Raw genomic sequence first — 17,001 nt, forward strand, 5'->3', positions numbered from 1 at the left:
GTAGATAAAAGTAAATATTGATGAATGAATATTTTTCTTCTTTCAATTTTAGTTGAGCCTCTATTATAGACCAGTCTTTGTCTTAAATGTTGGTGATACAGAGTTTATATGTTGGTGGAGAAAAAGCAAGTAAATAGCCATAACAACCGTAGCCAGTTTTCTTAGTGGTTAGAGCATTGGCCATGAGGACTGAAGGGTCTCAGGTTTGATTCCCAGTCAAGGGCACATACCTCCCTGGCCCTGGTTGAGGTGCATGCGAGAGGCAACCAATCAATGTGTCTTTCTCACATAGATGTTTCTCTCTCTGTGCCTCTCCCCCTCCTTTCCACCCTCTCTAACAATTAATGGAAAAAATAACCTTGGGGAAAGATTAACAACAACAACAAAAATATCCATAACAGTGTGGTGTGTGGTCTTATAGGAGACTTGGTGACAGGACAAGGGAAGGTGATGCATGGCCAATGGAAGGAGCAGCTCTGGGGAGGAAAACTGGAGTCTCACAGTAAGAGGTGAGGAGCCATAGAGCAGAAGTCACGAACACCTAAGGTCTCATCCTGTCTCACTCACAGGGCCACTCCTCGTGCAGCTAGAGAAGGAAAAGCCTGCTATTGTGAAATCTCCCCTGTAGGCCAAGGATATGTCTCCTTTTGGCAGCCCCGGTTACCTATCCTCTTCCTAATGATTTCCAGGCAAAACACGTTTTCAACTTGACTTAATAATCAAGTCCAGCCCTTTGTCATGAAGCAATGTTACAGTTCACCTCACAGGATATAGGGAAGAACTCAAATGTTTGGAAACAAAAAGAGCTTGGTTCGAGTCCTGCCTGAGCCATTTTTATGGCTGTGTGGGCCTGAGCCCTCAGTCTCAATGTTCTTGTTTGTAAAATAAAAATTGTGTGGGGTTATGAATATGTTGTCTCTAAAACACCGAGCAGAGTAATAAGAAAACCACTATGTTTTCTCCATTTCAATATTTTTTATTATTTTTTATTATGGTAAAGTCTACATAACATAAAATTTACCATTTTAAGCATGCAGGTCTGTGGCATTAAGTACATCACAGTACTGTGCAACTATCACACCACCATCCATCTCCAGAACTTTCCATCTTCCCCAAATAACACTCTGTGCTCGTTAAACACTAACTCCTCTCTTCCTCCTCCCCTCAGCACTTGGCAATTGTTATTCCACTGTCTGTCTCTACAGTTTTGTAGAGACAGGAACATACAACGTTTGTCTTAGCATAAGGTCTTCAAGATTCTTTTGCAAAATAGAGACAGACTCATAGATATAGCAGGCTGACAGCTGTCATGGGGTGAATGGTAGGGGGAAGCTGAGAGTGGCTGAGGGGATTGAGCCAAAAGGAAAAAAGAAGAAAAAGAGCTAATGGACAGGGACACAAGTGTGGTGATTGCTGCGGGGAGAAGGGAGGTAGGAGCCAGTGGAAGAGGATATAAAGGGGATAAATGGACAGAGACTTGTCTTGGGGTGGCAAACACGCAATATAGTGTACAGATGATGTGTTGTAGAACTGTACACCTGAAACCTGTATAATTTTGTTAACTGGTGTCACCTCAATAAATTCAATTTAAAAAAGATTCTTCTGTGTTGTAGTTTGTGTGAAAATTTTGTTCCTTTTGAAGGTGGAGTAATATCCCATTGCATGCATGTACCATGTTTTGTTTGTCCATTCATTTGTTGATAGACACTTGGGTTGCTTCAGCTTTTGGCTGTTGTGAATAACGCTGCTGTGAACATGGGTGTTCAAATATCTTTTTTGAGTCCTGGTTTTCACTTCTTTTGGGTAAACACCCAGAAATGGAATTTCTGGATGTTACGGTAATTCTGTGTGAAATTTTTGGAGGAATTGTCATACTGTTTTGCATAGCAGCTGCACCACTGTACATTTCTCACAACTACAGATTTTTTCCCCAGTTTTACTGAGATATAATTGACATATAACATTGTGTAAGTGTAAGGGGTACAATGTGAAGATTTGATACACAGTCACATGTGGATTTATAATCCTGGTTCTTGTGAAATGATTACCACAATCAGATTAATTAACACTTTCATCCACCCCCCTAATTATCATTTTGTGTATATAGTGACAACATTTAAGATTTACTCTTAGTAATTTTCAAATATATACTACAGTATTGTTAATTATAGACACCATGATGTACGTTAGATCCCTAAAACAGATTCATCTTATAACTGGAAGTTTGACCATTTGACCACTATCTTCCCCTTCCTCCCACTCTCCGGCCCCTGAAAACCACCATTTTACTCTCTGTGTTTATGAGTTCAACTTTTTAGATTCCACATATAAGTGATATCATACAGTATTTGTCTTTTTGTCTGATTCATTTCACTTAGTATAATGCTTTCAAGGTTCATTTTGTCACAGATGACAGGATTTCCTTCTTTTTATGGCTGACTAGTATTCCTCTGTATGTATACACCACATTTTCTTTATCCATTCATCTGTCAATGGACACTTAGGTTGTTTCCACATCTGGGCTATTGTGAATAATGCTGCTATGAACATGGAAGTACAGATATCTCTTCAATATTTTGTTTTCATTTCCTTTGGACATATAACCAGAAGTGGAATGGCTGGGTCATGTGGTGGTTCTATTTTTAATGTTTTGAGTTGTTTTTGAGTTGTTATACTGTTTCCATAGTGGCCGCACAAGTGCACAAGGGTTCCCATGCCTCCGCAGCCTCACCAACACTCCTTACCTCTCTTTGATAATACCCATTCTGACAGGTGTGAGGTTCTATCACACTGTGTTTTTTATCTGCATTTCCCTGATAACCAGTGATGCTGAGCATCTTTTCATGTGCTTGTTGGCAGTTTGTATATCTAATTTGGGACGATGTCTATTCAGATCTTTTGCCCACTTTCCATCAGATTATTTGTTGTTGTTTTTTGCTATCGAGTTATATGAGTTCCTTATATAGTTGGGATATTAATGCCCTGCCGGATACATGGTTTGCAAATATTTTCTCCCATTATGTATGTTCCTTTTTCATTTTGTTGATTGTGTCTTTTGCTGTGCAGGAACCTTTTAGTATGCTGTAGTCCCACTTGTTTATTTTTGCTTTGGTGGCTGTTTTTCATGCCATATTAAAAAGAAATTGTTGCCAAAACCGATTTCAATGATTTTTTTTTCTGTTTTCATCTATAGGTTTTACAGTTTTGGGTCTTACATTTAACTTTTTAATCCCTTTCTAGTTAATCTTTTAGTGGTGGTCCAATTTCATTCTTCTGCATGTGAATATTGCTTGCCCACCACTATTTACTGAAGAGACTACTCTTTTCCCATGGAGTATTCTTGGCTCCCTTGTCAAATATGGGTTGACTGTATCTGCATGGATTTGTTTTATTTTTTAAATGAAGGGAAAAATACTATTTACAAAGGGGTCTCAATCTGTGCATACATTTTCTAGAAGTTCAATTTTTACACTGAATTATTCAGTATTTCTCCAAGTGTTTTCCATGGCTAGTTTAGCAAGAATAAAGGATTCCATCACTAAAAATATACATACAAAATACTGTATACTACATTCCTGCCTTACAGATTCAAAACACACATCAACAAAATGTCTGCTATCTCTATCCACTATAACTGAGACCTTTACCAAACATGTCTTCACAGACTGGCCCCTAACTTGTGTTTTCAGCCTCTTCATCCAAGTGTCTGAGATGCCATTGCCCAGAGCAACTTTCTCCAGATAATGTCAAGTTCCTCTTAGAAGCAGCTCCTGGCCTGAACTACGGAATCCCCCCATCGGATGTCTAATGGAGAGCCTTTTTATGACTATCCTATCTAATAAAAGAGAAACATGGTAATTGGCATACAACCGCTACCCTTCCCATTGGCTAATCAGGGCAATATGCAAATTAACTGCCAGCCAAGATGGCGGCCGACAGCCAGGCAGCTTGAAACTAACATGAGACTTGCTTGCTTCAGTGACGGAGGACTCCAACGTTCCCCGCCTGCCACTGCAGGCCTCTCAGCTGCAACTCTAAGCAACTATGTAACAAATATAGAAGCTAAACAAAACCCCAGAAACCAGCTTTAGTCCGCTGGGCTTCAGCCAGCAGGATCGCAAGATTGTAAGCAAAGGCCAGAAACCTACTTTCAGCAGCGGAGGCCTAAGAGTTGGAGCCAAGCCTCAAAGCTAAAGCTGGCCCAGAACAAAAAAAAAAAGAAAAAAAGGAGCGGTTGGGAGCTGCAGTCACCCCCAGCCTGAAAACAGCCCTCAGCCCCTCACCCAGACTGGCCAGGCACCCCAGTGGGGACCCCCACCCTGAAGGCTGTGTGACCAGCTGCAAACAGCCATCATCCCCTCACCCAGGCTGGCCAGGCACCCCAGTGGGGACCCCCACCCTGATCCAGGACACCCTTCAGGGCAAACCAGCTGGCACCCACCCATGCACCAGGCCTCTACCCTATATAGTAAAAGGGTAATATGCCTCCCAGCACCGGGATCAGCGGAGCCGTGAGGCCTCCCGGCACCAGGATCAGCGTGACAGGGGGCAGCGCCCAAACCCCCTGATTGCCCTGCAGTTCTGTGTGTGACAGGGGGCGGGGCCACAACCTCCCTATCCACCCTGCTCTGTTCGTGACAGGGGAAGGCACCCCAACCCCCTGATCAGCCCTGCTCTGTGCCTGATAGGGGGGAGCTCCCCAACCCCCTGATCGCCCTGCGGCTCTGTGTGTGACAGGGTGCGGCGCCCCAACCCCACCCCCCCACGGGCCCTGCTCTGTGTGTGACGGGGTAGAGCCATAACCTCCCCATCGGCCCTGCCCTGAGTGTGACAGTGGCAGTGCCCCAACCCCCTGATTGGCTCTGCTCTGTGAGTGACAGGGGGTGGCGCCGCAACCTCCCCATCGACCCTGCCTTGAGTGTGACAGGGGATGGTGCCCCAATCCCCCAATCAGCCCTACCCTGAGGGTGACTGGGGGTGGCATCACAACCTCCCAATAGCCCTGCTCTGTGCATGACAGGGGGCAGCGCCCCAACTCCCCAATCGGCCCTGCTCTGAGCCCGACCAGGGGCTGCACCTAGGGATTGGGCCTGCCCTCTGCCACCCAGGAGCAGGCCTAAGCCAGCAGGTAGTTATCTCCCGAGGGGTCCCAGACTGTGAGAGGGCACAGGCCCGGCTGAGGGACCCCCCCTCCCCCACGAGTGCACAAATTTTTGTGCACCGGGCCTCTAGTATTGTATACGCATCTTTTCAAATCCCTTCCCAAAACCTCCTCTGATCAGTTTTTTAGAAGAAAGAATAACTAGCAATGTAATTATTGCATCTTGTTTTAATTGTGGCAGGGGGTGTGGTTAGAAGGCTCTTTTCATTTCCTTCATCTGAGGCACATTTGAAAAGGCTGTATTTTTATCAGATCTACTAGGCTTTTCAGAAAATGCCTTAATCCCAGCTTACCCACAGGATCACTAATTTTGAGTTTGTGCCATGTGACCAGTCAAGCAGACAGAACATGGCAAAGATGTTCTCCTTGAGTCTGGGAGGGTAGGCCCATTGGTAACATGGAGATTTGGTGAAGGATACAGAGCCTATATTTGGACACGTTGCTTCAGTTTTTCACTAATAAGATTTCTAAGAATCAGATCTGTTCCAAACCATATGTGCACACTGTTTTTCTCCGTTTGTCATTCCTATGCTCTGGCAAATTTCTGGGTCTGATTCCAAGATGTTGCAATTTCCTCATGGGTACCATAAAAATGGTATAGTGTGCCTGGTTAATTTTCCGATGCCACGATAAAAAAAAACACAAAGGAACTTTATCTGATTACTTTTCTCACATTGTATAATGTTTTACTTTGTGTAAGTATATATTAGGCATCCAAGACACTGCTGATGCTAAAGGCCATTTAGCCTAGCAAATCAGGTGTCCTCAGCCTACACCACCCACCCTTCAGCCCATATGCCAAATGTCATGATCATAAATGATACATCATTCTCAGCTGCCAGGCTTATGGAGGGCAAAACCAAGTTCTATCTGATCATACCTACAGACCTATTGCCTGTTCTACTCTGAGCATGTGGCACTAGGCATGCTTTGGTTTCACTTGGCTCTTTAATTGTGTCTTTAATTGTGCTTGCTGCCAGCTTAAATGGGACACCATGGCATCATATCCTGCAGATTTTAAATTAAAGTTTGAGACCCCCTCTGAACAGGCAGAGTATTCAAATTAACACTAATTGGCATTACACATGATTATTTGGTGAAAAACATGGTTTTCCTGAAAAGAACACTTTCTTTCTCTTGCTTTACAAAGCCTAGAAATATTAAGAAAACAACTAGGGATGCATGCAAAGATTCTATATAAGGATCCTAGCATTGTGTTTACATTGGCAGAAACTTGGAAACAAACATTTTTAATGGGGAATTCTGTACTTAAAGGGTAATAGAGACCAATCCAACAATTTATTTAATGTTATAAATAATTTTTCACATGGGAAGATGCTTGTGATAAATTGTTAAGTGGAAAATGTTGAAGAATTGCAGGAATGATATGATATCACTTTTCTCTATGGCTTAGAAAAAAAGACTGGAAGGATACCAATATCAAAATGTAAATAATTACCTTTGGGTGGTGAGAATAACATTCATGTTTAAATTATTCATTTGTATCTCTAATTTTCAAAAAAATGCATTACTTTGGCAAAAAGAAATCATTATTTAGCAAAGTCTATCATTGATCCCTGCAGAAAATATGCAACAAAGGGATTTATTTTGAAATTTTTATTTTTTATATATTTTTTTAATTTTTTAAGCAAATTTTCCCTTTCCTTTATGGAGGGTAGTTTATTTTATTTTTATGTTAATCCTCACCTGAGGATACTTTTCCTTTGATTTTCAGAGAGAGTGGAAGGAAGAGGGAGAGACCGAGAAAAACATCCATCTGAGAGAGACACATCATTTGGTTGCCTCCCACATGTGCCCTGACCCGAGATACGTGTCCTTGATCAGAATCAAATGTGGGACCCTTCAGTCTTTAGGCCAAGGCTCTATCCACTGAGCCAAACAAGCTAGGGCTATTTTGAAATTTTTAAATCAATCCTTTATCTCTACCAACCCTGCGTGGTACACTGAGAATTCTCTATTAGTAATGAGTTGATAGTTTCTAATGGAATTATGAGTATGAACAGTGTGTTTTTATAGTCATGAGAAGTTGAGCACTGAAGTGACATATTGCAAATGCTCATTCTCATGTTCCATTACATCCGAAGTCCCACCTGAGAGGGTGCCTTTATATCTGTGTGTTTTTCTTGCAGAGTCAAAGATGTTTGTCTTGCTCTATGTTACAAGTTTTGCCATTTGTGTAAGTGGACAACCTCGAGGTAATCAGTTCAAAGGAGAGAGCTACGCCCCAAGATATATCTGTAGCATCCCTGGCTTACCTGGCCCTCCTGGCCCTCCTGGAGCAAGTGGCTCCCCTGGACCCCACGGTCGGATCGGTCTTCCAGGACGAGATGGGAGAGACGGCAGGAAAGGAGAGAAAGGCGAAAAGGGGGCTGCAGGTAATGAACGATGAGGCTCAAAAAGCCCCCCTCCTTCACCCTCCCTGAAAACTATTCCCTTTCTTTGTTGCTTTCTCTAAATCCCTCCTCTGTTTCACTTTCATCAAACATAACAATTTATTGCGTGTTGACTATGCTTCAGACACTGCTCTAGACTACATGCATTCTCGTTTTATTGTAATGACGACTCTTTCAGGGGGACGTCATCACATTTTATAGGTGGGAACACTGAGCAATGCCACAATCAGATGAATTACTAGCGAAGGAAGAGCAGAGCTGGATTCCAACATCAGATGCCTATGACCACTGGGGCTGGTACATCCAGCAGGTAATGCCTGCATGCAAGAGGGCGTGATGGATGGACAGAGAGATGAACAGGAGGGGAGGTAAAGCAGAGGCAGAATTAGGAGCCAAAAGCCTGATTCTCCCTGCTCTGCACTAATATCCTGAACATAAAGGGGTTCCAGAGGGTTTTTTCCAAAGATGAAATGACAGTAGTAACGTGTAGCCTACATTTCCTGGTTCATCTCTCTGTCCTGTAAAAGCGAGAAAAAATAGGTTTCTTATAGCTCTTTACAGCAACACAATGTCCCCTAGTCTTTCAGTAATTTTCACTCCCCCCCCCCCCACAAATAAGTTTTCCCAGGAAGCTTGCCAGATTTGCCAGCCCTTCAGAGTAAAATGGATTAAAATTCTAGAGAGACCGTGTTCACCCAAAAGTTGGGACAAAAGATGGGCACAAAATGTCAATAGATCTAAGAAGTGTGTCTCTCTCTAGTCATTGCACTTCACTTAGTGCTGTTATATGAAACAATATAATATATATATGCAAATTACTGGCTACTTATTCATTTCTGAATTTGTCATGTAGAAAATATTTGGCAAATCAGTAGCTACCAAGTGCATGAATATTGTCCAATATTAGATAAAGGATTTTTAGGTGAAAATTCAACATCAGATAAAGAACTGTTAATTGGGAGCTTCAATCTTATCTTTCAAACGTTTTCGTACAACAGCATGACACAACTTACTGTGTCATGATCAAGAATGTCCTTAGTAACACAAAGATCATAGTTGGGTATTACCAACACTTTTAGTTTGCTATGCCTGGAAGCAGTAATGTAGTGATTACACAAACATCCATTGGAGTCAGAAAAACTTACTAGGTATACCAGTTAATAATGCGGATTTTTTTCAATAGATGGAGTTACACATGTTGATATATACGCGATTTGATATGTATGCTATTTTGTTGTATTGACAAGCTTCAAAACTTCATATGTCAAATTTTCTGAAGGTGTTAACATCATAGATATTTTTATGCTTAAAAATGTTAAATTTATTATCCATAAATGAGTGAGATCATGTATTTTTCTTTCATTGACTGGCTTATTTCACTTAGCATAATGCTCTCCAGTTCCATCCATGCTGTTGAAATTGGTAAGAATTCCTTCTTTTAACTGATGAACAAAAATAGATACAGAGGCAGAGCAGCATTGAACAGACTGTCAAACTACAGTGGGAACCCCAGGGAGCGTTGGGGGGGGGGGGTAAGAGATCAACCGGAGGCCTTGTATGCATGCATATAAGCATAACCAATGGACACAAGACACTGGGGGGGGGGGAGGAGGGAGGCCAGGGGAATGCCAAGGGGGTGAGGAAGGAGACATATGTAATATTCTTTGTAATACTTTAAGCAATAAAACAAAATTTAAAATTAAAAATTAAAAACCAAAACAAAACAAAACAAAAAATGTTGAATTTTGTGCCAAAAAGAAGAGCATTTGCAGAAAGTTTTAATTCATTACTTTATTGTGAAGAAAAAGTTATGTATACTTCGGGAAGCTTATGGTGAACATGTTCCATCTCAAGATACTTGTGAACGCTGGTTTAAATGCTTTAAAAGTGATGATTTTGATGTGAAAGACAAAGAACATCCATGTCAACCAAAAAAGTTTGAAGACCAACAACTACAAGCATGATTGGGTGAAGATGCGTGTCAAACTCAAAAACAACTTGCAGAAAGATTAAACGTTGCTCAGCAAACAATTTTCTACTATTTACAATCCATGGGAAAGATTTTAAAGGAAGGAAAATGGGTGCCACATCAACTGAATGAAAGACAAATGGAAAACCGAAAAGTAATCAGTAAAATGTTGCTTCAACAGCATGAAAGAAAGTCTTTTTTGCCTTGAATTGTGACTGGTGATGAAAAGTGGATTTATTTTGAGAATCCCAAACTCACAGAATCCAGGTCAACCATCAACATTGACTGTATGTAAGGCCAAATTGCTTTGGAAAGAAGACAATGCTCTGCATTTTGTGGGATCAGGAAAGTGTGGTGTATTATGAGCTTCTAAAACCAGATGAAACCGTTAATACTGGTCGCTAGTGACAACAAATAATCAATTTGAACCGCACTTTGGTCGTGAAACAACCAGAATGTGCCAGAAGACACTGCAAAGTAACTTTGCTTCATGATAATGCACGATCACACACTTCAAAACCAGTTAGGGACACATTAAAAGATCTTGCCTGGGAAGTATGAACCCACCACCATATTCACCAGGCCTTGCTCCTTCAGATGACCACTTGTTCCGACCGATGGCACACGCACTTTCTGAGCAGCACTTCAAAATGTACGAAGAAGTGGAAAATTGGGTCTCTGAATGGTTTGCCTCAAAACAAAAAAAGTTCTATTGAAACGGTATCCACAAATTACCTGAAAGAAGAGAGAAATGTGTGGCTAGCGATGGATATTACTTTGAATAAAGCACTTTTGATGTTTCTCTTGAAATTATTTTGTTTTCTTTGATTACAAAATCCGCATTATTAACTGGTACACCTAGTAGGCTGAAATCTTGGCTCCTTTGGTTACTGCTTAGAATCATTGGGCAAATAGCCTCTTTGAGCCTCAGTGTTCTCATTTGTAAATAGGGGGTAGTAAGGGTGATGGTGAAGATTAAGGACAATAATACATGTAAAACATTCAATAGAATAAGTGTCATGTGGTAAGCACTCAGGAAATGTTAGCTGCTATTGCATGTGACGTCGTGATCTGCAAATATGAGTCATAGCTAAGTTTATGATTATCCAAAGCTACATAATTAATTAGAAATGAGTGATCTGTCTTATAAGCTAGTTCTATTGTTATTTAAAGATGTTTATGAATATGCATTCAGATTAAATCAAATGCTCATGATTGCTCCAATTTTAACCATGCATGTGGCCAACTACACCCCCATATTCATCAATCCATTTATTCATCCATCCACTCATGCGTTATTCACTCCACAAGCTTTTTGCATATCTATTGCTACTCAGGATTGTTCTAGACCAGTGTTTCATAACCTCCACCCTAATGACATTTTGGGCTGAATAATTACTTACTGTGGATGACTATCCTGTGCACTGTATGACCTTCAGCAGGTTCCCACTGCATACGAGGGTCACCCCCACAATTGTGATAACAAAAATGTCTCCAGACATTCCCAACGCTCCTTTGGTAGGTGATGTGAAATTGCTCCTCATTGAAAACATGGTTCCAGACACAGAGAACACAAACCTGAATATGACATTGTCCTTGCCTCAATAAGCAAACATTTGGATATGGGGGTCTAATATAGAAAAACACAATCACAATACCAGGTGGGGCAAAAGTAGGTTTACAGCTGTTTGTATAGAAAATAATGCAATAATTTAAAAAAATAATACAAGAATAAGCCATGTTTTGCATACTCACAACTGTAAACCTACTTTTACCCCAACCTGTATGTAATCATCATCATCATTATCATCATCATTATCATCATAACCATTTACTAAGAACTTACTATACCTATGTATCAGAAATTTTACATTTAATACTTACTATCCACCATAACCCTTTTAGCAATTATTGTAATCAGCAATAACAATAATGTTACAAATGGGAAAAATGGAGATTTAAAAATAAAAGTACTTTCCCAACCTGAGATTATTTCAATCCAATATCCACATGCCCGTGCATAAGGATATATGACAGCTAAGACAGGAAAAGTAAGAACACCTTTGTGATCAATGAAGAAAAGCACACCACAATGACAAATAGCAGGAACAGAGCCCTGGGGCTTTGGGGACATGTTTTCAATGTGGCTGAACAGGTCACAGCCCAGCTGGAAGCTTCTCTTCCCTCTTCCCACTTAGTGACACTATGAAGGCCTTCTCATTTATGTGCTCTTGGTGATCATCCCCACAGCATTTACCCCAACCAAGTGCATGCAGAATCAAGCATAGTTTGGGACCAATTTCCCCATCCTAAATTACAAGCACAGAGCTTATTATACTTAACTAGAGGCCCGGTGCACAAAAATTTGTGCACTGGCGGGGAGGGGGGTGTCCCTCAGCCCTACTTGTGCCCTCTCACATTCTGGGACCCCTTGGGAGATAACGACCTGCTGGCTTAGGCCCACTCCCGGGTGGCAGAGGGCAGGCCCAATCCTTAGGTGCAGCCCCTGGTCGGGCTCAGAGCAGGGCCGATTGGGGAGTTGGGGCACCGCCCCCTGTCACACTCAAGGCAGGGTCGATGGGGAGGTTGCAACACCACCCCCTGTCACACACAGAGCAGAGCTGATCAGGGAGTTGGGGCACTGCCCCCTGTCACGCACAGAACAGGGCCGATCAGGGGGTTGAGGAGCTCCCCCCTGTCACACTCAGGGCAGGGCCAATGGGGAGGTTGCAGCTCCACCTCATCATACACAGAGCAGGGCCCATGGGGGGATTGGGGAGCTGCCCCCTGTCACACACAGAGCAGGGCCGATCAGGGGGTTGGGGCGCCTTCCCCTGTCACGAACAGAGCAGGGCAGATAGGGAGGTTGTGGCCCCGCCCCCTGTCACACAGAGAGCTGAAGGGCGATCAGGGGCTTTGGGTTCTGCCCCCTGTCACGCTGCTCCAGGGGCCAGGAGGCCTCGTGGCTCCGCTGATCCCAGTGCTGGGAGGCCTCGCGGCTCCGCTTGACACCGGGGCAGTGAGGCCTCGCTGCTCTTCTGATCCTGGTGCTAGGAGGCCCCGCTGATCTTGGTGCCAGAAGGCCTCGTGGCTCCACTGATCCCAGTGCCGGGAGGCCTCTCGGCTCTGCTGATTCCGGTGCTGGGAGGCATATTACCCTTTTACTATATAGGATAGAGGCCTAGTGCATGGGTGGGGGCCGGCTGGTTTGCCCCGAAGGGTGTCCGGATCATGGTGGGGGTCCCATTTGGGTGCCTGGTTAGTCTGGATTAGGGGATGATGGCTGTTTGCAGCTGGTCACACCCCCTTCAGGGTGGGGGTCCCCACTGGGGTGCCTGGCCAGTCTGGGTGAGGGGCTGAGGGCCCTTTTCAGGCTGGCAGGTGACTGAAGCTCCCAACCTCTCCTTTTTTTCTTTTTTTTTTATTCTGGGATTTATTTACCTTCTATGGCTGTCACTGGAGCTGAGAGCCAGCTTTAGTTCTGAGGCTCGGCTCCAGCTCTGAGACCTCAGCTGCTGAAAGCAGGTATCTGGGTTTGTTTGGCTTCTATAATTGAAACACTGTTGCAACTCCAGCTAGGCCGGCTGGCTGAAAGCATGGGGTTTGTTTAGCTTCTATAATTGCAACATTGTTTCTTAGAGTGCAAGCTCAGAGCCCAGCAGCGGCAGGCGGGGAACCTTGGCTTCCTCCTTCACTGGAGCAAGCAAGCCTCCTGTTCGCTTCAGCTGCCTGGCTGCCAGCCGCCATCTTGGTTGGCAGTTAATTTGCATATCGCCCTGATTAGCCAATGGGAAGCATGTCAGAGGTATGGTTAATTACCATGTTTGTCTATTATTAGATAGGATTATACATTTTCTACTGAAATATTTGTCTCCTTCACTGGTCGATAGCAATTACTGTTGTCTCATATTATTAACATTTAATGTAATTTGAATGCACATCCACATAAATATCTTCAAATAACACTAGACACCCCTCATGAAATAGATAATTCTGGATTATTATATGGTTTTGGATATTTATGGACTTAGCTAAGACCCATATTTGCAGATCACAATATAATCTACTTATATAAAAACCATGGGTGGTATTCGTCACATACAGATGAACAGCGACCGAGCGGAAGGAAGTCAGTCCTACAGGGGTTGTCTTGGCAATGGCTGCGCCCTCCCCCAAGCTGTTTCCCGGACCTGTTTCCTTTAAGGGCAGAGTTTGAGGCAGGAACGCGCCCTGGGATGGTGGAGGCAGATCTTTCTAAAGAGTGACGCACCAGCACGGGGTGAACCTGAGTGGAGCGGCTGAAAGGCTTAGAAAAGACAGACAAGAGAATGAAAGCCAGGTCTTGGTGGGACACTGCTTCTCTGAGAGACAGCGACCACTCCCACAGCCATGCCTTTATTTTATAGCAGATGCTACGAAGCAAAGTAAGGGCATGACCAAGATGTTTACAAACATTCTCCTGGGTTTCAATCCTACTCAACTACATGCACCTGAACTCTATCAAGCCCACATCACTCAGGCACGTGGGGCCACGTGTTTGGACCATAGGTTCAAGCTTACAATTACAGCTGTTGGCTATAATTGTGCTGGGAGGGTCCTGCCCTCCAAGCTGGAACTTGCACGTGGCAATGAGAGGACTGTGCCCTCTCATCAGTCCAAGGCTTGAAACTGTCCAAAACACTGTAGCAGCTCCCCACAATAAAGTTTTAATTCTGTTTCTTTGTTACTAATGTTGTGGCCCCACCCCATAACAAAGAAACAAAGGGAAATTTCCCCATGGAATTTCTGAATAGTATTACTCCTTCGGGAATGCTGTGTCATAAATTAAAATTTAAAGTGGGTGCAATCATCATGCTATTGAGAAATCTCAATAGTAAATGGGTTCTTTGTAATGGTACCAGATTTTATTATCAAAAGATTATGACCTAACATTATCGAAGCTGAAGTATTAACAGGATCTGCAGAGGGAGAGGCTGTTCTGATTCCAAGAATTAATTTGTCCCATCTGACACTGGCCTCCCATTTAAATTGATTCGACGACAGTTTCCCGTGATGCCAGCATTTGTGATGACTATTAATAAATCACAAGGACAAACTCTAGACAGAGTAGGTATGTTCCTACCTGAACCTGTTTTTGCACATGGTCAGTTACATGTTGCTTTCTCTTGAGTTTGAAGACTATGTGATGTTACATTTAAAGTTCTAAGTACTTCAACACAAGGGAAATTAGTTAAGCACTCTGAAAGTGTTTTCACTCTTAATGTGGTGTACAGGGAGATATTAGAATAAGTTTAATCACTTTATCAGTCATTATTTGCATCACTGTTGTTTTTATATCATGCCTCTGTTGTTGTTATATCCTTTTGTTACTGTTTATTTATTAATAAATTTATATATGATTTTCATATACATTTTACTAATTTCCTTTTATCTCTCACACTTCTATTTTAAAGGGCAAATAGCAATATTAAAATATCTCTGCTAATTAATTCCCTTTTTTAAAAAATATTTTTTATTGATTTTTTACAGAGAGGAAGGAAGAGGGATAGAGAGTTAGAAACATCGATGAGAGAGAAACATCGATCAGCTGCCTCCTGCACACTCCCCACTGGGGATGTGCCCGCAACCAAGGTACATGCCCTTGACCAGAATCGAACCTGGGACCCTTGAGTCCTCAGGCTGATGCTCTATTCACTGAGCCAAATCAGTTAGGGCAATTAATTCCCGTCTAATGTGCACGAATTTTATGCACCAGGCTACTAGTATGTCATAATAGCTACCTTGAAGGTAGAGCAGGTGTCGTTCATGTCAAGGTCTCACTTAGCCCTAATACAGTGCCTGGCATGTAGTGATGGTCAATAAACATTATATGGTTCAGGTGGATGCATGCATGCATAAATCCATGGATGGGTGGGTGGGTGGGTGGATAGATGGATGGATGGATGAAAGAAAGAAAGAAAAGGCACTGAAAAAAATATTTGTAAGCCCATATCATGGAGAGTTGAGAAGAAATCCTTTCTCTCCAAGCTTTAGTACTTAAGCATAGATAATAATTTCTCCATAATTCTCTTCTCTGTACAGTCATATATCTGCCTGAATAGGGAGATGGAGAATGATCTATCCCTTCTTTCCATTCTTCATTCATTGGTCCTTAGCACAGGGGCAAATCTGTGATGTGAACAGGAAGAATTACTATAAATTATTACAGCTAGTCCCTGATTATCTAACTCCCAGCAGTTGAGAATAGTAAACAACTACAGAAAATCCAAACATTGAAATTGTGACAACCTTTTCATTGTAAAATTGCATCTTAGTATTTATGGTTTGATCTCAAAGAATTTTCAATGGGATGAAACCTCAAGTGATCTAGTCCAACACCTTCATTTCAAGGTCTGGGAAACTAAAGTCAGAGAGATGAAGCCCCTTTGTCAAATTCACCTAATTCCTGGCTGAACTAGGGTTTTATCCCTGGTCTGCTTAGACACTGTTTACTGCTTTTCCCACCAGATTTGTAGTGGATTTGGATCTAGTTTCTTCGTAGTACAAATGGAGTATTTGGAACTCAGACAAGAATTGACTTGTTCAAAAGCAAAAGAGTCAAAAGGATTTGAGTACATAATGAAATTTAATGGTCAAATAGTTACTGATGCCAAAATGTGTGGGGGGTTTTTTAATTAATGCACCAAAAGTCACTGATGAAGACAACAAAAGTTGAGCTTCTATTGAAGATAAAATAACAACTTAGAAGTTGTTGTCTTTGATTCCAAAGTTAATTTATTAACTAAATAATATTTATATTATACGTCTATCAAAAACAAGTAATCATTGAGAGGTCAAACTATTGTAGCCTTACTCAAGAAATAAATACCAGATTGTGTTCTGGCTGGAGTCAGTGGAATTTCAATTTAAAAACAAATGTCACCCTGGCCAGTGTGGCTCAATTGGTTGGAGCATCGTCTATACTGAAAGGTCACTGGTTTGATTCCTGGTCTGGCCACATGCCCAGGTTTCAGGTTTGATCCCTGGTTAGGGTGCAAACAGTGACAACAAATTGATGTTTCTCTCTCTCTCTCCCTCCTTCCCTCCCTCTCCCTCTCCTCCTCCCTCTTCCTTCCTCTCTAAAATCAATAAAAACATATCCTTGGGTATGAATTTAAAAAGAAAAGAAAAGAAAAGAAAGAAAGAAAGAAAGAAAGAAAGAAAGAAAGAAAGAAAGAAAGGAATGAAAACAAGAAAAGAAAAAAGATAACACATGTCATCTATAGCTAGAGAACACTTCTATGATCAGTAATAATGCTGGTCTCAGACACCAAAAAAATGCATTCATTTTTAGCATCTTTTGTGCACCATAAATTGTCAAACAGTGTCTTTACAAAATTATAGAAACAAAATATTTGATGTTTTAAGAGTAAAGCTTTAATTCTTTTCAAATTCACATTATCCAGAACACTTTATTG

The 17,001-nt window shown here is 42.1% G+C and overlaps 1 protein-coding gene across 3 annotated transcripts in view; it reads left to right on the plus strand.

Annotated features, from left to right (window-relative positions):
- Positions 1–17,001, plus strand: part of C1QTNF7 (C1q and TNF related 7) — a 95,791-nt gene that overhangs the window by 76,320 nt on the left and 2,470 nt on the right. For all 3 annotated transcript variants that reach the window (XM_036329114.1, XM_036329124.1, XM_036329118.1), the window contains exon 2: positions 7,312–7,557. In XM_036329114.1, coding sequence (XP_036185007.1) covers positions 7,312–7,557 — 246 coding nt within the window. The remainder of the gene's footprint in view (positions 1–7,311; positions 7,558–17,001) is intronic.

This window comes from Myotis myotis, unplaced genomic scaffold, assembly GCF_014108235.1.
Source record: "Myotis myotis isolate mMyoMyo1 unplaced genomic scaffold, mMyoMyo1.p scaffold_m19_p_1, whole genome shotgun sequence".
Lineage (NCBI taxonomy): Eukaryota > Metazoa > Chordata > Mammalia > Chiroptera > Vespertilionidae > Myotis > Myotis myotis.